General features: G+C 43.3%; 1 protein-coding gene across 1 annotated transcript in view; it reads left to right on the top strand.

Annotated features, from left to right (window-relative positions):
- The window catches only part of CFAP58 (cilia and flagella associated protein 58), a 617117-nt gene that overhangs the window by 165098 nt on the left and 425773 nt on the right, over positions 1-26246 (top strand). The window contains exon 3 of the mRNA XM_085603453.1: positions 10907-11055. Within this exon, the coding sequence (XP_085459579.1) occupies positions 10907-11055 (149 nt within the window). The remainder of the gene's footprint in view (positions 1-10906; positions 11056-26246) is intronic.

The raw sequence follows: 26246 nt of genomic DNA, 5'->3' as shown, positions 1-26246 counted from the left end.
TGCGTTTAAAAAAAATGACCAGCATGCTTTTGTGAGTGCTTTTTTGTGCTGGTAAGGGTGCTGCCCTGGCCTGTGCATGTAATTGGATCTTCAGACCCTTGCATTTGCTAATGGTGTCTCCTTGAGGCTGAGTGTACTTTAAACCTTTGTCTGTAGTATGATTTCCATTATGTTGTTTTTCCTGGTCTTCCCTGCAGTCCCAGGGTCTCTATCCCTGTATCTTCTATTTCTGTAGCATCCTCTGACTGCCTCTGTTGCTTTCTTGCTGACTCTCTGCATACTGCATCTCTACACACCCTTTTTCGCCTGTCTTCTCCTTCCTAATACTGCTTTCATGACCACTTCTTCAACTACTCAAAGCAACCGTAGCTCTAACCCAACAACACTAACATTTCCTATCTTCTTCATTCGTATGCAAACCAAGCTCTGTCTGCCTACACCCCAGTCCTGGACCTTGCAGCCATGGTCCAATGCTGTTATATCCAAGGAAGAGAGGCCTCCTTGCCTTGGGTCCTGCGAGGCTTTGAAGCTGTATTCAACAGGCTCTTTACCTGGTTGTGAAGTGTGTGTTTCCCTAGACCTTTCTTCCGCATCACAATGTTGTCCCTGCCAAATCCTTTTTTTAAACATATCTATCAATCAATCAATCAATCAATCAATAAATCAATCAATCAAACAATTGTAAAGCGCACTACTCATCCGTGAGGATCTCAAGGCACTAAAGGGGGGGGGAGGGGTGCTGCTACTGCTCGAACAGCCAGGTCTTGAGAAGTCTCCTGAAGGTAAGCAGGTCCTGGGTCTGTCGCAAGTGGATGGGCAGGGTGTTCCATGTCTTGGCTGCGAGGTGGGAGAAATATCTGCTGCCGGTGGCCGTTCGGTGGTTGCGTGGAACGGTGGCGATGGCGAGGTCGGAGGAGCGAAGATGGCGGTTCGGGGTGTAGAAGGTGAGTCGAGTCCCTGGCTAAGGTCTGGCTTGTACTCTCTAATGCTCCTTGCCCCTCCCTCTGCCCCCGCATTGAAGCTCTCCAGAGGTGAAGATATCCCCCTTAGTTCTCACACTATCAATATTATTTTCCTTGAGTGAATTGTCTCTGTGCATTTCTGATTTCCTGATGAAAGGGTAATTCCACCTAACTGTGAATGTAGAAGATGGTTGTAAATAATACTAGTCTCTGCTGTAGGCTTGAATTGTTTGTAGGATTTGCAGAGCACATTTATATATTTTATAAATATACATGGCTTTAATTGAATGTTTAAATGAGCCATCTCTCAAGATACTAGAGATATTTTGTGAAGTTAGTGTGTGCTTCACTCAGGATGTTGTGTAATGTTTGCCTCTTTGTGGAGTGTGCAGAGTGACATTGCCCTGGAACTAAGTGTAGGGTGTGCCTCTCTTAAGAAGTTAAGTGAAGAGTGTGCTTTGCTTTGGAGACTGTCCTAATTCTGTACTCTAAATCCAAATACCTTGTTTGTTCAACACTGTGTTGCCATCTGTCTGGGCTTGGTTTGTGCTGTGTAAAACTTTTAAATAAAAATATACCCATACCATAGCTCAACTTAATTTCACTGGGTCCCCTTGCTTAAATTTTACATGGACCTGAGCGATGCCTTTTAAGCTATTGTCCACTGCACATTGTTGCTCATATTATCCAGGCTTTCCTCCGGGCTTCTTACCTTATCTTCCCGTGGGTCTTTGGGAACGATGTAGTTCTTAGTATTGTGTCTGACACAATCTATCCTAGAATTTTATGTAGTAATCAAGGAGCAACTCTTGAACATTCAATTAATGAAATCAGTATTAAAGAAACATAAGGGTAGCTTTCCACCTAGTTTGACTAAAGTAATGCATATCCACTTCACAGAGCTTCAAAATATATGCAGTCTATTAGAGATATTTACGTTAGTAAGCATTTTTCAGGTATCTGCAAAAGGGAAGTTGCTTCTTGCAAGTTACTTCAACGAGGCTAAGGAAGTATATTCATTCCTTTGCTCTATATTGTAGTCCTGCCTCTGCGTCTTTTCCGCTTTGCAGATTGCTAGTTTCATCATTTAAGTTTAGTGGTGACTGAGCTGTTCTTTTTTGACTGTTACTGTGAGGATATTTTCAGCTTGTGAGCTAGCGAGGTATCATCCATGGCGAAAATTAAAGCAGGTGACAAGACAGTGAGAAGCACCTGGCACTCAGTCACACCTGATTCTCTCAGTGAGTTTTTTAAATCTGCTCCATGAGATAATGTCTCTGACGTTAATTGAGCGTTAGTTGACTTTTATGAAGCCTTAATTGTCGTTTTTGATAAACTTGCACCATTGAAAATGAGGTGTGACACAAAACAGCGTTTCTCTGCTCCTTGGTATACAACGTAGCTAAAACTTGAAAAATCTGCATGTAAAAAACTGGAGAAAAGATGGCGTAGAACAAAAAATTCCCAGGACAAAGATCTTTATAATTTAGCCTTGTCTAGATATCAACTTAACATCAAGTCTACACTGAAGAGTTTTGTTACTAATCAGTTTGAACAGACAGGCAACTCACCTAAAGATCTATTCAAAATTATGCACAATTTAATCAGCCCTCAGGTGTGCTCCCAGTCTACTTTTGCATCTCAGGAATTATGTGATTCCTTTGTCACTTTTTTTCAGGATAAAATTTCTCAGATATATTTGAATTTCAATATTCCAGCCGAAGAGAATAGCAGTGACAATAGGAGATTTGGCTCTACGGGAGTAGAGGGAATTCCGATATTAGGCATGTTTCAACTTTTATCTCTAGAGGACGCCAGAGATCTTTGGATACAGCGTAATGTGGCTCACCGCTGGACATTTGTCTTCTAGGGTCATGGCTCTACTCTCTAGCCATGTTGCCCCGGCTTTTCAGACACTGTTTAGTTTAACTGTTGAAACAGCCATTATACCCTCCAAATGGAAATTTGCACAAGTCCTATCTATCCTAATACAAGCTAATCTGGATCCTAATATCTTATCCAACTACCACCCCATATCTCTGTTACCCCTTTTGGGAAAAGTTTTAGAAGAGAATCAGATTCTGGATCAATCGCAATCTGGATTTAGATCTTGCCATTGCACTGAAATGGCCATTTTGTCGGTCACTGATTCTTTAAGACTCTCACTTGATGCGGGAGCTTAATCTATATTAGTGCTGCTGGTCCTTTCTGCAGCCTTTCATACGGTATCTCACTCAAGGCTGTTGCAGAGACTGCGTAAGATAGGTATCCAGATGACAGCTCTCAAATGGATCCAAAATTTCATGGAAAATAGATTCCAAATGATTGCTCTTGGTCCTTATACCTCCCTCAAGATGCGGCTGGACAAGGGTGTATCACAAGGCTCATGTTTGAGCTCAACTCTGTTCAACATTTATGTGGTACCCCTTGTTAAGATTGTAAAGCATTTTGGCTTTGAAATAATATCCTATGCTGATGACACTCAGATGATTTACACTTTTGACAAAGATCTTGCCAAAACCAAAGATCTTTTTGTGAAGTGAATGCTAGCCATCTCTAGCTGGATGACAGCTAAAGGGCTACAGCTGAATGTCAATAAGACCAAGACCATATTGTTTGGCGAGGCAATGGATCTTTGGTCTCTATGAATGGTGGCCGTCTAAGTTGGGCGCAGTTCTGTCTCCCAGACAGTCCGTGAAGAATAATGGTGTAAAAATTTATCAAGCCCCTTTCTGCGAAAGAACAGGTTTTGGTTACTACTGGATTGCGCTTTCACACCATGCACTTACAATGTAGAATCTTTCCTTATCTTCCGATATCTGTCAGGAGAACGCTAGTCCAGGCCCTTGTAGTTAGCAGACTGGACTATGGGAATACCCTATTGGCCGCAGCAAACGAGACGCGTATAGCTGAATTGCAAGTGTTACAAAGCACTGCAGCCAGGCTTGTTCTCAATCTACCGTACGGAACGCCTACAGCCCTTTCGCTGAAATCCTCACAATGGCTACCAGTAAGGATGAGCAGTATCTTTAAAATCTGCTGCCTCACCTATAATGCCTTCTGGGACACAGGACCCAGATATCTCTAACAGAAACTCAAATGCTACGTACCTACTTGAAGCTTAAGATCTCAGGACAAACCCTTGTTGAGTGTACCCTGTATCCGCTTGTCTAGATACGGTGGTAGAGCCTTTTCCTACCTGGCTCCACTTTACTGGAACAAATGACCTCTTCACATTCGACTCTGCACGAACTACTGTCACTTTAGAAATGTGTTGAAAGCTTCCTTATTTTAAGTGATTCTCTCCTGGGTATGCTTGCTTGCACCTGTAGGCAGCAACGAGATGCCCTTGGGTGAGTTGTGCGCTATATTAAATTTGATTAACATACCAACATAACAACATCTAAGCCATTGACCAGTGTAAGATGGCGGTCCGCTGGGGACACTGGAGAGTTCAGAGTCCTAATTCGATGCTGGGCTGGATTCCTGCAAAAAACTTGCAGTAGGATCCTGTACTCTCTCGATTACCCCTCGCTACTTTACTATATTTGCCGTATGGTGGATTCTAGGCGAGACTTGATGCCTGGGCTGCACCGGGGGCATCTACAGTGGGAGATTTCTTTTGAGATTCCGCGTTACTCCCATTTGAAGAGTTTTGTGCAGAATTTGATCTCCCCCAAGGTCATTTTCTCCTGCACAGAGCCCTCACTTTGGTGTTCACAAAGCATTGGGGTTCTGAGTCAGCGGATCCATGGGCACTGAGCTGTTGTTGATATGTGGCCTTATCAGCAGGTACATTTAAAACAGTCTTGTGTCTTTATAAAATGATACGTAGTCATCTCCAATGACCAATGGAGCGCCTCCGAATGCAATGGGAGGAGGATCTGTCGACTCCAATCCGTGAGACTGATTGGGATACTATAGTGGAAACAACGCCAAAGATCCTGCAAAATGCTCGCTTTAAATTAATTCATTACTATATCCTGAACAGAGCGTACCTTGCAATAGAAGGTATTTCCAGATGGAGGAGGCAGCTTGCCCCCACTGTGGGGAAAGGGAAGCACATATCTTGCACATGTTCAGGAAGTGCCCCAAGCTGAAAGCCTTTTGTGGGGAGGTCGTGAATATAGTCAAAGCTGCCACTGACAAGGAGATTCCATGCACCCCGGGTCACTGCCTAAAGGGGTGGTTTCCACACAAAGTCAAAACCAAAGTCACTGGGAAATTCCAAGGTCTCACATATGTCCTGGCTAAACGAGAAATTACCAGGAACTGGAAGTCAACAGGCGGGCCTAAATTAGCAACATGGAGGAGGGAAATGGAAAAATGGGCGGGCTGTGAAGGGAGAACACTTCTAAGGGAACCCTGACACAGCATAGGCACATTGGACACAGCCACGGCCAGGGCAATGCTAATCGTTGAACTGATAGCAGTGGACTCACACGCCACCACAGCTTTGTCTTCACATCCTCCATCTCCAGAGCAGAGGTGAAGTGGGCTGGGCCCGGCTGCAACCCTGGCGGCCCCTCCCTGATCACACCCCCTCTCTCACTCACTTACCTATAACCTACAACTACCAGCACACAGCAACCTCTAGAGCACACAAACACAGCACATACGCTGACAACTTTGAAATGAGACGCCGACTCAATGGGTGAGGGTGGGGGTGGAGTGGGGAATGTTTGTAATGTTGAAAGAAGCAGGGAACGATAAAGAAGATAACAATGATTTAACAGATTGCATTGAATGTACCACGGCGATGCACCACATATGCAAAAACCACAATAAAATCTGTTTTAAAAAAAGCCATAAACCATTGTATTAAAGATATCAAGATCTCTTTTCTGATCATACACTTGTTCGATATATGTGTGCTTGCATGTTTGTTGCTGTGACATGCTTACCTTCCTTTCCCCAGGATGGCCAAAATGTCCTGGATCTTTGTTTTTGGGGAGATATTCAGTCCGCCTGTCTCCTTTCTATTCAGTTGACTGGCTGTAGGGACCTTACAATGTCCCCTGCATGTCGATTCCAGAGAAAGTCTCCCTTAATAACTTCACTACTCAAGACCAAACCCTATGCCTACCTGTAGTTCCCCTTCCGTATTATTACCTCCCGTCCTCTATCTAATTCCATTAGGATGCCTTAGTTACATTTCCATACATTTATATGTGCTGCTAGCCAGTCAGCACATGTTGAAAATTATTTGATTCTGTGAACATTTTGGATTTAGTTAAAGCATCAGAAAGTGTCTTTAATTTGTACATCCATTTTAAGATTAAAAATGTTTCCCATTTGTTAGACCTTGCATCTTTTGGTGTGATTTCCCCTGACTTTTTGATTTCTGACCTCCTGTTTTTGACTTCATTTTTGCTAGCTTTAGGCCTGTGAGCACTTTACCACTGCTGACCAGTGCTAAAGTCTATATGCTCTTATCTAAAATGTGATGACAATTGGTTTATCCATGATTTTCTTTCTCAGAGTTTTATATAGCGCGAACTTGACCTGAATCGAGTATCAGAGCTCCTTACATAGCACCAGTTGCATTACATGAGAACACATTCATTTTTGTTAGGCACGGGGAGATTAAGTGATTTGCCCAGAATCACAGGATGTTCAGCGTCATTGCCGAGACTCGAACCCAGTTTCCCAGATTCGAGGTCAGCCACCCTAGCCATTAGGCCAACTCCTCTCCCTATGATTGGTATATTTGGTTCACTTATAAGTCCCTAGTAAGGTGGTATACCATATAACCAGGGCATGTAAACCAGATGCTACAAGTGAGCCTGCAGCACTGATTGTGCCATCCACAAAAGTAGACTTTCAAACCTGACTCAGGCCTGCCAATGCAGGGTCTGTGGGCGCAGTTTACTACCACCTCAGCTTGGCATTTCCAACTACTTGCCAAGCATAAAACTCCTCTTTTATTGCAATTCAGTCACCCCCCTGAGGTAGGCCCTAGGTAGCTCTGAGGGCAGGGTGCTGTGCAAGTAAAAGGTAGGATATGTACCTTTTGTTTTACATGTCCTGGTAGTGACAACCACACAAGTTCGTTGCCTGCTGTTCTTATAGGTTAACATTGGAAATTCCTTAAATAACCTTTTTAAGTGTAATTCCTAATTGCAAAGATGTAGCTGCTTTATGTTTTAAATCATTCAGGTGGTATACCATATAACCAGGGCATGTAAACCAGATGCTACAAGTGAGCCTGCAGCACTGATTGTGCCATCCACAAAAGTAGACTTTCAAACCTGACTCAGGCCTGCCAATGCAGGGCCTGTGGGCGCAGTTTACTACCACCTCAGCTTGGCATTTCCAACTACTTGCCAAGCCTAAAACTCCCCTTTTATTACAATTCAGTCACCCCCCTGAGGTAGGCCCTAGGTAGCTCTGAGGGCAGGGTGCTGTGCAAGTAAAAGGTAGGATATGTACCTTTTGTTTTACATGTCCTGGTAGTGACAACCACACTAGTTCGTTGCCTGCTGTTTTTATAGGTTAACATTGGAAATTCCTTAAATAACCTTTTTAAGTGTAATTCCTAATTGCAAAGATGTAGCTGCTTTATGTTTTAAATCATTCGACTGATAATGACAAATCCTCTTTAGTCGTAAAGTTGGATCTGGTATTACTAATCTAGAAATGCTACTTTTAGAAAGTGTATATTTCTCTGTTCTTAGCTCTCTTGTGTGCCTTACAACCTGTCTCCAGTACACGTCTGGAGTGGGGTGACCGCTACACTTTGTGCATTCCCTTGAGGCAGCTACAAGTCCAGGACACTCAGCTGCATCTACATTCTTCTGCATACTGATGGGTGTTCCTGGGCAAGAGAGAGGGGAGGAGCTGACACATACACCTAAATGGGTAGTGGCCTGGCCTCACACAAAACACTGATTTAATCTCACCCCACAGATAGGCTAACAGACAGAGCTTGGCTGAAAGGAGACTTGTACACCACAAAAGCTTAGTCACTGCCACTTCAAGAACACATTTGGGTATAAGTATTAGATGTATGACCCCTCTCACTAGTTCATTTTGGGGTCCTAAGGGTACTCTGCCAAGAAGAGGAGTTGTGCTACAGGAGGGACTGCCACTTTGCTAACTGCTTTGCTGTGTTGGCCTGCCGCCTGCTGTGCTACAGGAGGGACTGCCACTTTGCTATCTGCTCTGCTGTGTTCGCCTGCTCCCTGCTGCTTCTGACCTGGGTGGTGAGAAGGACTGGACCTGTTCTCTACAACCTATTGCAACCTAAGTTACTCCAAGGCCTTGCTGACTTGCCCTCTGTTCACGAAATCTCAGGGCCATCAAAGATTTCGTTTACACTAACGACTGCTGCTAGGTGCTGCTAATCCAGAATCTGACTCTGCCTGACTTGCCCTCAGTCAGTCCTGGGCCTAGGCAGAGGGTTGGCAGCCACTCTTGGACATCCACATGCATCGGCTCGGTGCACCGATCAAGTACTGCCTTGTCTGCCTGCTCAAGTGAAGACCATTGTGTTTGTCAACTCTGCCGAAGCCACAGAACCTGAAGGCAGTCCCGGTGCACTCTGCATGAATCAAGGAAAGACGGATGACTGCCTCTGTGACTCCAATCACTGCATTGTATCCAGCAAGGGGAGACTCCAGCAATTTGGGTCCCAGTCCTAGGGCTGACGGCACCACTACAATCCTCCGAGAAAGGTACTGTGCACTTCGTGACTTACAAGGTCTCTGCTGCCTACCAGTGCTCTTGCTGGTGGCCCCGAACGGAGCGAGCAGAACAGTCTACCGCATACTTGACATTGTATTTTAACTCTAGTAACTTTGGAAGCATTGCTTCGCGCTGACCCGGAGACACAGTCTGATCCAATCCATGGTGTGGATCGCTGTAATTTTCTCAGCGTAACCCTAAAGAACCTGCTGAAAGCACCAGGGCTCTATCAGCATTGTACATTCTTGAAGTATTCCTAACTTGAGATGTTTTAATCGGATTCATATTGGTTTTATTTTGTTTTGAAGAGTAAAAGAGATTCTATTATCATACACCATTGTAGAGTCTTTTTTGTGATGTTTTGACTGTGTTCTGGTATCCACATATGCACAACTGCTTTACGCATTGCCCCTTATGTGAAGCCTGACTGCTGTGTGCCAAGCTACCAGAGGGTGAGGACGGGCTGATTTAAATGTGTGACTGACTACACTGACTAGAATTGCGGTCACTACTTGGACAGGGTGCGTAACCTATACCAACTAGAGACCCGATTTCTAACACCATCACAGAAGGGCAGATTCTTTCTCAGTGGAATCAGTAAAACTTAAAAACTCGCATATACTTATTGCAATGAAAAAGCTTCACATTGTGTTTGAGATTTCAATCTTTTTATGTCTCTTTAGACCTAATGTATTACCAGACATAATGTATCTAATACTTTAACATATACTTAGAGTTGGCTTTGGGTCATCCCACTTCAAACCATTTGATGTATGTGTTCTCTCATTAGCTTAAGAGATTGTCAATCACATCTTACCGCAAACTACTTTCTAACCTCATTGTAATTACTTTGACTGGGCTTTGGGGAATGTGTACTTTAATCCATTCACTTTTCGTGGTCTTCGTCTTGCATCAACTGGCCTGAAACATTGTCAGTCACATCTTAGATCACCCCACAGGCATTTAGCTCTCTCGCTTCACTGTATTGGTTATGTCTGTGTCCTTTGCCTTCAGTGGAGTCCATCCATTCCAGTGAATGAGGAATGTTTTGTCTCCTACATCTCCCTTTTTCCCCGCTTACTGCTGCTATCCCCCCCACAGCTCAGCCTTCACCCTCTTTCTTCTCACGTGCTGCACTGCTCTCCCAGCCCTTCCTTCCCCATTCCCCCAGTCTTGTTTTTGTTTTATTTTTAACGAGAGTTTGACAAGTCTATACTGTGACTTGGATGTTTACTTAGATTTATGTGTGTGGATTTGTGCGTATAAGTCTTTATTTACTATCTAAAAATGGCTTTCAGCCATCTTGGAACGCTTCATTAATAATAATTGGGGTCCATCTTGTAGTGGTTTTTCCTCATAAAATATAACAAAAACCATTTAAATGTAGTCGCTGTGTGGGCATATGCAAGTATGTTTATTTATGCGGCCAGTTTTCAATAGTTTGTGCCATAAACCATAGAAAAAGCAAACAAACCGTGGCAATGCCAATAACTGTGCGCCCTGCTGTCACAGATTAGACCTATTGGCTTTACCAGGGGTTGTTTTCCATTTTTTTTTTTTTACACAGAGGTCGTCAGTTTACCAACCAGAAGTTGGTAATTATAGTGTTAAAAACGTCTGCATGAGTTTTCAGAGGGGGGTTTTCTTGGCAGAGCTATCTTGTTAGTACTCGGTGCCAGAAGTATTTGCATCCCAAACCCCCACACTCTTCTCAAAAGCTCTTCTGTACAGCTGCAGACTCTCGTCGGTGGCCAGGAAGCCATTAACATGTTACTTTGAAAATCAGATTGTCAAATTGTATCACCACTGTGTATAATTCCAGTTAATGCACTGAGTGCACGCAGCCTGATAAGTATTACATCTGGATGATCTGAATACTAATGCAGGCTTCTGTGGAAGTGCGCTTCATTGAGAGAGAAGCGAAAGCAATATTGTAAAAGCAAAGAAAATGAGCGAAGTGCTGGAGGGACATGATTTCGATATATGACTTCCAGCTTCCAGCATCAGCAATGGGTGTGAAATACTGTGACATTTAGAATGCTGGATGTCTTACCACCCTGTCGCAGCAGTTTAATCCTGCAAAAATATATGTTTTGAACTTTCTGTTACCGCAGCTTTAAACGTTTATGTCTTTACATCTTTTCTCTCTCAGGACTGTTAATAAAGCAGATGTTTTTCTCATATTGGATGTTATATAAAATTCTGTGGCACAAGCTATTTTTTATTTATTATGATGCACCTTCTCATTTATGCATTAGGAGATTGAAAAAGCGTGGAAGATGGTGGATAGCGCGTACGAGAAGGAGCAGAAAGCAAAGGAAACAATCCAAGTGCTGAAAGAGGAAATAAATAATCTAACAAAACTAGTGCACCAGGGATCCGGATTGCCGATGGGACAAGAAGATGGGTAGGTAGAATCCTGTGTGCTTTTCGGTGTGTCATTGTTGTATGAATTTGGACCAGCCAGGCGTAGATACAAAACAACAATATGAATTTGGACCAGCCAGGCGTAGATACAAAACAACAATATGAATTTGGACAAGCCAGGCGTAGATACAAAACAACAATATGAATTTGGACAAGCCAGGCGTAGATACAAAACAACAATATGAATTTGGACCAGCCAGGCGTAGATACAAAACAACAACGTGACCTTGATTCGATGGCATGATACGTACAACAGCCAGCCTCCAAACGTGCCTGCTTACATCCAATCAGAGTCTGGTGCTTGGTAGTTAAAGCCCTGCTCTTCTCTGGCCGCTATAAACGGTAGGTTTACATGTTGGGTTCCATCAGAGCTGTTCGAACGGCCTTTTTCCAGGTGTTCTCTAAACATTATGCCAGACCATACTTGTTGGATATACGTCTTTTGTTGGACATTCCTGAAATGCATATTTTGTGAATAAAGCTGTGTGGAATTACTTGGAAGCAGAGCGTTTGTCCAGCTAGGCCAAGTGCTTAGTTATAGGTTTACTACATTCAGAAAGCTTGCTTCTTGGGTTCTTAATAAAGAGTTGTGGGTTTATGTACGCAAGCATGTATGTACACCTCTCCTATCCCATTTATCAGGCATGATATTTCATAATCGCAATTCTCTGGACAAAGTTTAAAGGTTGGACAATACGAAAGGGACTTAAGAAACTGAAGAAATCCGCTGAAATCCGCTATTTGTATTGTTGTTACTGTTTAAAAAAATTTTCCTAGTGGCAGGATAGGGGCGAGTAATCAACCGAGTAATGTACGTGTCGTAGGCCAGAGGGCAAAGCCATGGTTGGGCGAAAACTCAAGAACATTATAAAAGTGACGAAGAGCGAGGTCTACATGTGGGCTGGAGACAAAGGGAACTTGAGGGCTCTTACAGTAAGGAAGGGGAACAGGCATCGTCAGTGCATCAGGAGCAGTGGCACTGGGGTCCAGCAGTCTGAAGGGACCGCCGATTGTTATGGGTGTCTTTTACTATTCCCCAGGAGGGTGGGGGGCTACTGCCTTTGCTTCCATCAGGGGCCATCGTACTCCTGCCATCCAACCATAGCTGCTGTATCTAGGACAATAGGTGCTCATTGAAGATGCTGGTTATATGTTCCTTTTTGAATTTAAGAAAAATGGTGCAAGCCTAATGCATGACGGGATGTTGTGGAATAACTGTCTTCCTATAATATGTTCAACTTGTCCTAATGTAGGCATGCTGCATCCAACAACGGGTTACTCAACACACGCAATGGTTACTTGAAAAGATGTCCATTTGAAAGAAGTTGGCAAGGTTTTGAGATGTTGTGATCACAACTGATCACAACTGCTTACAACCAGCACAGCTGCAGACACCTTGTGAAAATTGGTTTTTGGAAGGGCGTCCTTGATACTTGGGCAAAGTAATCAACTTGGAGCTGCAACTAATTATTTTCAGTGACTTATTATCGTTGAAAAAAGTCAACAGATTACAGTTACAGTGATCATGGTGGTGAATAAAGATCTTGGTATGAAATTGGAATTATTTTAGTTGCTTTTCATATTTAGACTGGTCTTCTGTCTCAGATAAAGAGAAAGTAGAAATCAGTAACTCGATGCATGCTAAAGACCGGAAGAACTTCGTTTTTTAACATTGTGAGACAGTTTTCCCCCAAAGATCCTCTTCCCTTTTATCTTCACCCTTGTTCATCTTTTTTGTTAATTTTTTTAATGGTAGTGTCGTCTTAATGATTTTCAGATTTCTGAGTATGACTATGTCGACTATTTATCATTCTCGGGTCCTTTAGTCATTTCCGGGGCCTTTTCTTTAATTCTCGGGCTTGGGATATTCCCTTTTATGGTTTTTATACGAACCTTTGTATTTTGGGGTAAGATTTAGAGATTTCAGTGTGAAGTAAAAAAGCACGGTTTCACAATGAAAAATACAAATATGCTAATCAAACTCCACATCTCGTACACGAATCCACCATCTGGTTTGTAAATATACTTCTTCTTTCCTATAATTCAAGTAATCGATTTAGAGTTACTCAGTGACCCTACTGTGATCCTATCAGTAATGTTTCCACAGTGCTAGTGGTGACGTAAATTCAGTTGAAGGATACCTTAAAATGTATCATTAGAACGAAAGACAAGTAACATACTGATGTTCTATCTGGTCCTTTACTTTCACAAGTAAACCTCTTTCTAATTCTTTTATGTTTCAGGTAGACAGAACCTACAAGGTGCTCTGTGCCAAAGGCAAGAATTAAACTAAGAATGCTCAACTGTCTTTAGGTTTTCGGTTATTTTTTCTTTTCTGTTGTTAAATACAATTACATATTGACTATATTCTATGACGTTTCTCCAGAATTCCTTCCAGGCCCTAAGCACTCCCAAGAGAGAGTAAATACCTACTGAGTGCTGGTCCATGACTAACATTTTTCAGTGTGTGATGAGGTTTTCAAATCTATATGGATTTCTAATTGGAGTTGATGTGGGGGACCCCTGGTAGACTTTTGCTCTTCTGTCTCCCTTCAGAGACTCTATAGCTTGCATTAACCTCCAAGGGTATTTGTGCCTGCAACAGCAGGTCACGCCTCAGGTCACGCCTCATAAATATCTTTTTTTCCTTTGAGCGTGTTCATAAGCAGTCCTTTGAGAATACGTGTGGCTGATAAAGAAAGGGGTCCAATTAAAAACGCTGTCAAGCACAGCTCATCGTTCTTGTGCCACAGGATTCTGGTAATTCTTTTCAGGTGATTTGTGGTGATTCTATCCCAAGGCCTCTCAATCACTACCCTTTTCCTCGCCTCCTCTTTCAGTTGTTTGAAGGAAAGGGAAAGAGACGAGGGGCGGGCAAAACTCATGGAGTTTCACCCTGGAAAATGCAAACATTCACCCCCAGCCACAAAGATCTGGGTTTAATCTATCGTTCTTTTGCTCACCACGCCACCCCATGTTTGGACCCAGCTATATGCAAATTAGTCTTGACCCTGCTCCTCATGGGAACAGTACAGCCCGAACTGCAAAGCCAGGTCCTCCCTGGACTGTGAAGAAGCATCCTTGGACTGGTTTCGGGGCATTACCCCTCATCAGACAGGTGAGCTTGAATCAACTGGTGCAGTGAGCTCGGGACCCACGTCTGCGCATAACCTTCTAACTTAGAACAACAAAAGCAAAAAGAACAAATGATGGACGGAATGCTGAACAATGCAGACATTCACACTCATTCACAAAGATCTGGGTTTAATCAATCGTTCTTTTGCTCACCACTCCACCTCAGCTTTTACCACGCCATACGCAAATCAGTTTTGATCCTGCTCCTCATGGGAACAGCACAGACCCAACTGCCAAGCCAGGTCCTCCCTGGATTGAAAAGAAGCATCCTGGGACCGGTTTTGGGGCATCACCCCTCATCAGCCATGCTAGCTTAAATCCAGTGGCGCAGTGAGCACGGGATCCACTTCTGGGCATACGTTTTCCACTTAGTGCAACAATAGCAAAAGGAACAAATGTTGGACGGAATGTTGAACAATGCAAACATTCACCACAGTCACAAAGATCTTGGTTCACTCCATCATTCTTTTGCTCACCATGCCACCCCAGTTTGGACCAAACCATGGACCTGGCCTCGCAGTTCGTGCTGGACTCTTCCCATGGGGAGCAGGGCCAAGACTGATTTGCACATGGATGTATTTAAAGTGGAATGGCATGAGGAGAAAAAAAACAATGGATTCAGGCCGAGATCTCTGTACTGGGGTGAGTGTCTGACATTGTTAAGCATTCTGTCCATCAATTGTTCTTTCCATAATTATCATCCTGTGTGGGGCAGGTGTGCCCAGACGTGGGTCCCGTGCTCTCCATGCCACTGGAGTCAAGCCAGCCTGGCTGATGAGGGATGAAACCCCGAAACCAGTCCCCAGATACTTGTTTCTGGTCTAAGGAGGACCTGGCCTGGCAGTTCGGGCTGGGCTGTTCCCATAAGGAGCAGGGTCAAGACTGATTTGCATATGGCTAGGTTTAAATTGGAATTACATGGGGAGCAAAAAACCATGGATTTAGGCCCAGATCGCTGTACTGGGGTGAATGTTGGACATTGTTCGGCATTCTCTCCATCAATTGATTTTTTTACATTTGTCATACCGAGTGGGACTGGTATGCCCAGACGTGGGTCCCATGCTCTGCATGCCACTGGAGTCTAGCTAGCCTGGCTGATGAGGGGTGAAATCCAGAAATCGGTCCCAGGATGCTTGTTTCCGGTCCAGGGAGGACCTGGCCGGCCAGTTAAAGTTGCACTGTTCCCATGGAGAGCATGGTCAAGACTGATTTGCATATTGCTGGGTTTAAACTGGAATGGCATGGGAAGCAAAAAAACAATGGATTTATGCCCAGATCTCTGTACTGGTGTGAACGTTTGATATTGTTCAGCATTCTGTCCATCAATTGTTCTTTTAGCACATATTGATTCATACTGATCTCGCCATCAGAGCTTGTTTCTGTTTATGAAGAACTTTTTGTTCAGAGAATACTACTTAAAAAGTTTGATGAGAAAAAAGAGGAGTAAAAAATACAACATTCAGCATACAACAGCAATTAAAGCCATACCAGTTGGATTAAGGACAACAGCTGATTAACCCATAACAGTTGTAAATAGCACATCATACTTTTGATGTTTCACCAGTCTCCGCTTAAACAAAGTGCCTTGTACCTTTTCTATGGCCTTGCCACCTCTGACCCGGTCTCAATATAAGTTGGTGGAAGACTATTCCACAGTAGTGTCATGCTGTGCTGGAAGCTCCATGACCTGGTTAGTGAAGATGAGCACCACATCCCAAGTAGCATGTTACTTTCTATCCTTTCAGCTTTTAGATGCAGAGACGCCAAGCCTGAGACAGTTGCTGACTTACTTGTGATATATTGTGAATGAGTGATAGATTCTGGTCATGAAAGAATACATTACTTAATGATTTGGCCAATTGCATGACTTTTTGTTTGCTTGTGTAAGGACGCATTATGATCAAAACCTCGGTAGGTTATATCGTTCCCAGACTCTTCTCATTCAAACTTGACAGACTCGTATCCAGATATAAATGGATCCCCCAAATCAGTTTTCAATAGAAAACTAAAGAAATCATTGACATATTTACCAGTGTGGTCGCTTTTGGCTCTCTGCAATTCAACTGACGGGTATTTTTTTATGGATGCTTCTTTTTCTAAATCCTCACACCCTATCAGGACCTCTTATATATGGCATTCCACCAGATAGAAGTGGATCTTGATCTCTCTTTTTCAGCCAATGTAATGGTTATTTTTTCTGAGGTGTCCTCTTGTTCAATATGATCACTCTGTTATGTTTAATTACTTATTACTAACGTGCACCATAGACCAGACCATATTGCAACATACAAAATCACATTCCAATGCTCAGCAAAAGCAAGTCGTCCTTTTAGTCCTTCCCTGCAAGAGGCTAGGGCATGGATCTCCCACCTTTTCTATAATAGGAGCTACTTCTGTTCAGTGAAAATCATTCCAAGCTACTAATACAAATCATCAACGTTACAGTGTCCAATTCAGACAAGATTCTGTTAGTGCATGCATTATTACAAGCTGTGGCCACCTGAGTGCACTAGGCAAGGTCACTCACCAGCAAAATTGTGAAAAAACCTCTATCAGTTTCAATGTTAAATGCCTCTGCATGCCTATGCAGTCATATACACAGTGCCGCCTGGCACCTAGGGTCATTAACAAGGCTGCCCAATGCAGCATGAATTAGCATTTAACTTTTAGCGTCATAATTGTTTTCTCCAAATGTCAGCTTATCAGTTCCAAAAGTACACATATTTTAGTTTTGAATTAATCCTTTCAATTTTGGAAACTTACCCAGTTCAACCAAAGAACATTTTTTTTCAATAGGTTGGGCTGCTCATTGGGGAGCTACTCACAGGTAGCTCACAGACAGCATGAGAGTTGCCAATAGCTCCATAGCTGCTTGCAATAGAACCCGTGTTCTATTTGGTATAAATAACCATCCCTTAGCTGCTAGAATCCCTTTCTCTATTCAAACTCCGGCTAACCCTGTGAATGTGCTGAATAAAACGGCTATTTAGACTAGGGTCTTGTCTAAACTGGATGTTTCGATGCTAGACTTCCAACGTTTACACACACAACCTGTTTTAATGAAGAAGACCGATCATCATCTGAAACTCATTGACAGTTGGGTTGTTAAATAAATGGATGCCATCCTGCCACTCTCCTCATTGCACCCAGCCAGAGCTATTCTACCTGCTCCATGGTTTAATGAATCAATTTCAGCAGGAAAAAATACTGGAAGAGACTTTGTAGAAAGTCTTATGCTGAAGATGCCAAAAAGAAGTATAAATCAGCAATTAAAAAATATCATAAACTATGTAGAACAGAGTGCACCTAATTCTATTCTGATAAAATTGCATTGGCACATAACTGTCCCAACATGCTTTTTAATGTGGTTCGGGAACTTGCTGATTCTTATAATGGGTCTCCTGCTCCCTCGCTTTCCAAAAGTAAATGCGAGGAGCTTGCCCAGTTCTTTATTAAAAAAGAGGCTGACATCAATCTTCAACTGTCCAAAGACATGAAGAGCGACTCCTTACTTGGGGTTTCAGACCTTCCTAATCAGCGAATGACCCAGCCACAACAAGAACTTTGTAACAGTGTGAATAGTCTTGATTTAACACCCCATTTGTCACCCTGGCCTACTCTTGACCTTTCCACCTTTGTTACTATTCTGCAAGCTATCAAATCAGACTCACCATTGGATCCTCTACCACCATCCAAACTTTGTTCTACTGGATCCAATACTATTACATATGATGGTTGATCTCCTAAACACCTCTTGCATAAAGGCCTTGTCCCTCAGAGTTGAAAGCAAGCTATGGTGCTTCCACTCCTAAAAAAAAAAAAAAAATCTTGACACTTGGATTTGGTCGAACTTCAGACCAATCTCTCGGCTACCTGTGCTTTCCAAAATTAGCAGGAGCATAATAATGCTCATCTCACATCCTACGTAGATGCCCAAGAATTTTTTCATCCTTCACAGTCAGGGTTCAAGGCAAGACACAATACGGATTCCGCCCTCCTTGGAGTCACTGAACATCTTAGACGACTTCTGGATGAGGGCGGTACAGCTGTGCTTATCTTATTGGATCTTAGCACAGCTTATGATACTTTGTCTCACTGTTTCGCTGTGTTGAAATGGATGAGGAAGATCCTCTGGATGATCTCCCAATCCATTTAGAAGACCGTGATCCAGGCCTTACTTATATATGGACTGGATTACGGTGACATCTTATATTTGGGAGCAGACCAGGCATACATGAGGCGTCTGCAGTTGGTCCAGAATTCAGAAGCTAGACTGCTGTACCAAGTTCCAAAACATGCCTCAGTTTCACACCTCCTTCGTGAACTGCACTGACTGACAATCCCTAAACAGATCCAATTTAAGGCTCTCTGCTACATGTTTAAGGCAAAAGCCAGAAAAGGGCCCTATTATATCCAAGAGCTAGTGATATCTTATATCCCATCTCGTCCCCTGAGATCCTCTAACTTGTTTCTCCTCAAGGTACCGAGATTCCTTCAGGTCTGGATGGGAGGACGTTCTTTTGCAGTGCTAGGTCCAGAACTGTGGAATTCCCTTCCTAAATCCCTTAGAGACAGTACTGCTCTTCTTGCGGTCTGCCAAGGTTTGAAGACATGGCTGTTCTAAATACATAGTTCTTCTATTTCATCATGCTAAGCTCCGGGAAACCTTTAGGGGTAATTATACGCTTTGCAAAACTATAAAATAAATAGAGGATGATTCTACCTTTGATGGAAAGCAAGTTCATTCTCTAACCAGGTTTTGAGAATCGAGAATATGCTGTAACCACAAGATCTACAGGAAGCTTGGGGAACCGTAGGCAGCCTAAACCCCTAACAAACAGGTGCCATCAGCTCTAGCATAATCTCTCACACACTTAGATAATTCTCCTTTATCTCTTGTCTGCTTTCCACCTTCATCTTTGATTTGAGATTATAGAGCTTGCAAGAAGACCCTCATTTTTAGTTGTTGGCAAATCACTGAACTGTCCTCAGATTCACATAATAGAATTCCAGCAGGTATGACGCACACTTCGCCACTCACACAGGCTACCAGCTGCTTTCCTGTTACTCTCCACCTTTCTCCTACTTGGGTATGACGCTCTTAGGCTGCACACAACTTATGTGGCAACATCTTTTTAAAAGAAGACTTCCTGCCCCATCTTTGGGTATGGTTATCTGATTCTTTATTAAGAAGAGAGAGAATGCCGGATTTGCCTTACCATATACAACTAATGGGTGTAGTTCTACTATAGTGCTCTTTTATGTACTCTTACAAGTCTTTGTGAATTGGCCCAAAACGTCCAACTCCCTGTTAAAAAAGTGCAAAGAGCACATAGACGTTTCTATTTGTACTTCTATTTGTACTCATTGTATATGAATATCCCCAGACTGTTCTCATTTTATTTCCCATCCTGGAAGAACACTTATTTGTGTATTTGAAAGAGTACATTTATGAGGTTTTCCAAGGTGGGAAACAACCTGCAAGCAGTCAAATACTATCACATCAACTACATTGGCCCTCCGGAATGTTTTTATTGGAGAAGTTACATTATAGCTGCAGAAATACCATACCCATAGATCCCAGCCCATTATTAGGTATAACATTATTATACATGTTGGATATAAGTCTGTGTTCCAGGAAAAAATTTAGAATTTGGTTTGTTTTGTTTCAGTAGTTTCAGTCTGGTGCCATATAATGAAAATGGAAGCATGAATTAGTTTGTAGGAACTGTGTAACATAACATATCAAAAGTAACACAAACCATATACAACATATAATACCAAGTAGCAACATGTAAATCTATGGCAATTGTGAAATAGTATGATGCATACTCTAGCTATCTTTATTTTTTAATGCATTGGTCAACATTCCACTTTCATAACCACAAGGTAGGCAAATAATCACTTTAAATTTTGGTCTTGGTTGCACATAAACTGAAGTTAGCTACTCACTTCAAAAAATGATTAGGTAATGGTTACTGAAGATTGTTTTTTTTCTTGTTGTGTAGGCCAAGTATGTGTGCCACAAATGTTACCCTTTGGGGCGGCCTGCCCTGCGATATTAGAAACATTGTTTCTGCTTTTTATGTGTTCTTCATCTTTAGAAGTCTACATCAGTGCTCTTAGTAGGACTGGGCCTTGGCCTGCCCCGTTAAAGCACAACATGTATTGGCAATGCCAATAGCTTTTGCCCATGGGAAATCTCTTGCTTTTGCCAATGTTTACATGTTGCTCAGAAGTGTGAGCTGTTGTGCAAGCTCCGTGACATGGCCAGCATTGACCGGGTCACAGAGGTTTTTTTTATTTCCGTTATGCCATGTTGCATAGCAGCCTGCGGTGCTGTGTAGTAGGTATAAAACAGCAGGGGGGCAGAGGGTTAAGCAACATGTGGAAGGAGGGTGTGAAACATAACAGAGAGCGGGAGGAGTAACATGTTGATTCTTCAGTGGGAAGCACTGTGACCCAAAAACCAAACTAATGATGTGACAAGAGCTGCAAAATGCCAATGTCGACTCATACCAGTGCCAGATGTAGTGAGCCACCCGGCTCATACAATACATTGTTGCCACTTCAACTCCCTGGGCCGGGCGCGGACCAGGGAGTATAAATAAAGGGTGACTTCAGCGCTCGTGGCTGACAGCACGGACCCGAGCAAGAGTGTAGCCGTGCTTCATTTAAGTGTTCCCAGATAATAGGCCCCTCCGCCATTAGTGTATCCCCTAAGCCACCCCCTACCTCCTGCAACATCACACCATAGAGGAGGTTGGCCACCCCAGCTATCTTTGTTCATTTCCTCCAAGAGAACAATATTTTTAACGTGAAGGTACCCGCTGTGGTACTCCACACCCCCTGTGGGTTTACAAGTTTAAAATGGATATGAATCCTACTGTTTTGAAATCGGGCTCTAGAGTCAGTGACCCTTCACTTGAATGTGCACTGCACAGTTCGATATTAACTGCACAGCCAACGTCTGTAAGCATTAAAGAAGTCCCCTCTTCTAAAAACTGTGCACAAAACAAGTGCTCATTTGGACATTTAGAGAGTAGATAAACCCTACTTTATTTTTGATGTTTTCTACAGATCCAGAGAAAAAGGTCACACACTTGTGCATGTCTCCCAACATGACAGATAAGGTTTTTACAAACTGTGGCACAATAAAGGGTGAGACATGCCAGCAGCCATGACCAATGATACTTGGATTTGCGTGGCCAATCACCCGTGAGGTCTCTAGGTGCTGTCAGTGGGCATGGGGAGATTGAATGATTTACCCAGAACACACTATCAGCCTCATGCATCAACCCAAAATCCAGTCGGTAAAATACCGATTCGCTAATAGCTCCCGGTATTAAGTTAAAAATACCCAATCCCAATGCATCAACCCAAAAGCAAAAATCGCTAGTTAAGGAATCCTTAAATAGCGATTCTTTAAATAGGGATTCCTTAAATACCGATTCCTTAAATAGCGATTGCATTTAAGGAATCCCAAAGTGAGATTCCTTAAATGCAATGCATCAAAGTTAAAAAATTAGCGATTTCGCTAATAGGGTGAGCAAATTACCATGAAGATGAACTGCATGGTAATTTGCAAAAACTTTGAAAAATGCACTTTTGTGCATTTTTCAAAGTTTCATGTTGCGCACACACATGCCCTTAGAGCATGTGTGTGTGCAACATATGTGCACATATCATTTTCAGGGGTGCTATAGGGTGTCATTTTGACACCCTTGTACCCTTGAAATTGCATGAGCAATTTGCGAGAACCTACTGGTACTCGCTATTTGCTCATGCAATCTCCGATTCATTCCTATGGGCCTGGAGGCCCATAGGAATGATTGGGACGGCATTCCTTAATTGCTACTCGCTATTTGCTAGTAGCAATTAAGGAAAGTTAAGGAATCGCTATTTGAATAGCGATTCCTACATGCATAGCCTTTTGCTATTCCTTATTAGCGAATCCTTATTTTTCGCTAATAAGGAATCGCAAATGCTAATGTTGATGCATATGCCCCTTAGTTAAGCAAAAGCCCAGAATCGAACCTGGATCACCAGCACCTAAGTCGGCTGCTCTGGCCGTTATGCCGCACCCTAGACGCATGTCACTAGTGCGAGTAGACAAGTGCTCATGTTCCTGTTTGGGTCACTTTGCACTTTGCTTTCATCTAGAACTTCATGGATAGATTCTCAATCGAACTTGTAGGTCTTGAGGTTCCAGTGACTAGTCTTTTTGTGTTTTTCTCAGCAGTAGGTGTGTGGATAGGAATGCTGCCAACACCCAATCACTAACAGAAGCAGCCAACACCTTTTTTACAGCCACAAACAGCATCACCTCAATGAGTAATAGAAGCAGCCAACAGCATTGTAAAGCCACAAAGAGCATCACCTCCTTAAGGCACACACTTGTTCTGAAGCATTGAGCTGCTGCCGCTCCTCACTTTACACACAGCGCTATGAAGCAGGCTCTCACCACGCCACTGCTATGGTAGTGCTATGGTAGTGTGAATGTGTGTTTTCTTTGGCACTCAGCTTCAGCATCTGAACATGGTTTTAATACTGAACTGCGGTAGCATCAGGTGACACAAAGGACAGAAACCACAAGCATATGGCGCGTCCTCAATGAAAGTTAACCTTCAGCGGGTGTGTAAACCACACATGACGTTCATGTAGCTCGAAAGTGACACCTGTGACTCGCACTGAAGTCACTTACAGTCCGCTGTGGCCTCCTGCCCTACTACTGTGTCAGTGGCTCCCTTGACTCCTGATGAGGAGTAACTGCTATTATCTTCGGTGCGCAATGTGCGCATACACTTCAATAGGTCATTGTCATTCTATGATGGACCCATACATGCGCAGTGCTTTAAGGGGAGTAGCGAGTACCTGGGGAAGGCGGTGTGGTGAGCATCTCATCTAGTTGTCAGGATAGCTCAGCGAACTGAAGGCTCACTGCTCACAAACATGGTGCCTTAGGAGTCAATTGTTTGGATGGTAAAAGTCAAATTCATCCTTCCGATGCTGTTAAATCCGAGTGCACCAAACGTTTTACAGCGCTCGGAAACGGTAAAGGTGCTGCATTTGGTGCTTTATCCAATTGGATTATTGCTGTATTGCTGGCCGAGGTACAAATCTTGTCTGTGTAATGGGCTACAGACATGCCCAGTCTTTAGAGCATGCAGTGTGAGGAAGAAGCACGAGCGTAAGGGGTCTGTGGTGCATTAGAGTGAGATCAGCCTGCCAAGGTCTGACTCCAGTCACTGTGATGTCTCCCTGTGATGCTCCCCAGTTACACTGGTGTGAGCTGTGTGTTATACTGCATGTCTGAGTACTGTTGTGACAAGAGGCACGAAGTGCCCAGGACAATAAACGTACATGTGTACGGGCACTGAGTCTATACTGTATGTTATGTTAAAGTAATTTACTGAGTGCCCCAAAATACCCGAAGGTATCAAGGCGCTAACCCTAAGGTAGAGAGGACACATGTATGATAAATTACTTAGGAGAAAGCCAGGTTTTTAGTTTCTTTCTAAACCGAAAGAGGTTTAGAATTGACCTAATGTAAAGGGGAAGTGTACACACTTTATAACAGCCGCACAGTGCCCATTCCAGGAACCGTACCATACTTGTGTATCTACCTTACTACAAACAGCCAACAGTCATTGTATTTTTTGTGGTGGTTGTTGGCCGCAGTTTTATTACTCCTTACATACGTCGTATTTGTACAACTTCCCTCGACACCTTCTTGGGGCCCGGGTCATAAGTCATTATCATACATTATCATGGATTGGGTATCACTCAGTGTCATTTGGACATCATAAATCATGGGTCATAAATCATTGTGTATCATAAATCATTTGGCCGCAAGCAGCCATTATGTTGTTGTCATAAATCACTCCGCCTGATCATCATATATCAGCAGCCATAACTCATGGTCATAAATCATCGGTAAGTCATAAATCATTCTGGCACAAATCTGTCATCATCTTGTTGTCATAAATCACTCTGCCTGATCATCAAAAATCATCAGCCATAAATCATGGCCATAAATCATCGGGAGGTCATAAATCATTCTGTCACAAATCTGTCATCATCTTGTTGTCATAAATCATTCTGCATGGGCATCATAAATCGTCAGCCATAAATCATTGGCTGGCCATAAATCACTGGTTTGTCTTTTTCTCATTTGCATCTCCTAGGGTCGTAAATCACTGTGACAGCTTGTAGATTGTTCTTTGTTGTTTTCCACGACCCTTGCGTGTGGGGTTAGCCTTTCTCCCGAGTTAGGCCCTAACTCGCTACCTTGCTAGTCTCTTTTGTGCCCTACCGTCTGGCAGCGGCTGGGCTTCGAGTACCGTCTCCGTTTGCTACCCCGATTTTTGTCAGGCGTACTCACCCAGCCGTGAGGCATCCCTGAGTGAGTGGCCCTCCTTCTACACACCGCCCTGTCAGTGTGTTTCCATAACCAAACCAATACACCTTTTGTTTCCGCCACGCCGCCAGGGAGGCTTCCGTCTTCCTGCGGCTCCCCCAAACTTATGTCGTCCCTTTGTGCCTCCCACTGCTCTTACTGTGGAGCCTGCCCGTGCTGTTCCTCTGCTCGAGCGCTAGATTACCAACCTCTAGCTATGTCTCGGGAGGCTGACGTCTGGGAAGCTCTGACGGTAATCTTCCCCACAAACGCCATGGTGTGCTCTGCCCTCATGTAGTGGCACGCTTGTATCCTTTTCGGAGTCTTACGGCACTGTGTCCTCTCTCCATGGGTCACACATGTAATCCCCTACTTCACTCGTGCTCCTGGCAGTCTCCCCCCGGTAAGCACCACTGCGACACCGGTACCCAGATTGTCCCCTTGGACCGGGTTATTACCTGAAGGTTGCCTTTGTCATGCTCAATTGGTTCACCGCTAACCCTTCCTTCCTCCTAAATTTCTTAGTATTGGGCATTTTTAACTGCAACTTCGTACGCGCGCCCAATGAAATGCAATGTTTTCCACACATTACCCCTGTCACATTGTTGCAGTGCCTTTGCTTCTTTAATCTACCGTATTTCACTTTACAATATAACTGTGCACTTCGTTGTGGTACATTTACATTGGACATTTTCTTTACATCCTGTCCACTGAAATGTCATTATTTCACACTGTGGGAGGATGAAAAACCAAGTTGGCCCTGCGGGGGGGGGGGGGAGGGGGGGGTGTATATTCTTAATAGGGTTACCGTACATCCTTCCCTTCCATCAAAATTCTCCTTTCCCAATTGTTAGCTTGAGCTTCGTAAGCGCGCCCCCATTAAATGCACTATTTTACGAATATTTTCCCTGTAACACACTTGGAAGTGCCTTTATACAATTTTTGATTTCCAGTATACAACTTAATTGCGCATTTCATTGTAGTGCTTCCTGTCACATTGGAACTTTGTCTTTATATACTACCCCCTCGATTCTCCTCGATTCTCCTAGTTTCTTATTTTGGAATGATGAAATCCTGAGTTGGCACTGCTGGGGTTGCAGGGAACATAACGTGCATGTTTGTAAAGTGCACTCACACCCAAGGGGGTCTTAGCACTGAGTAGCCACTGTTTACTGTTACCCGACTCCATGGTACTGATTTTTTATATTGCTGTGTTCCCTTGCCATGTTTACCACAAATCATCAGCACCCCGTGGACTGGTCGCCCTGGGACCTGATCCAGACATCTGCCTTTCTGGTTAGTTATAAGTCTTGGGAGTTGGTCTCGATAGTTGATAAAATTATTGCTGGCTTATATTTATGTAGGTGAAGTAGTCCTTTAGAAGGTGAAATTACTGCTTTGACTCAGCCTGCTGATATTGACAGAGCCTTGCCATAAGACGCTGTATATCTGTGAGATAACCAAAACCAACAGCCTACAAAATTGCAGCCTACAATTTATTCCTAACCGTGCATTCCGCCTTTTCTCCTCCTGGAGCCTATAACAATTAATCATAGGTGGGTATGTCAGTGTATATGACATGTTATATCAGACAGGGGTGGATTCACCTGTTCTCCCTACAGGTAGGCAGTATAGTT

Source organism: Triturus cristatus, chromosome 1_2 (assembly GCF_964204655.1).
Source record: "Triturus cristatus chromosome 1_2, aTriCri1.1, whole genome shotgun sequence".
Taxonomy (NCBI): domain Eukaryota; kingdom Metazoa; phylum Chordata; class Amphibia; order Caudata; family Salamandridae; genus Triturus; species Triturus cristatus.
This window is presented reverse-complemented; position numbering and strand designations above follow the sequence as displayed.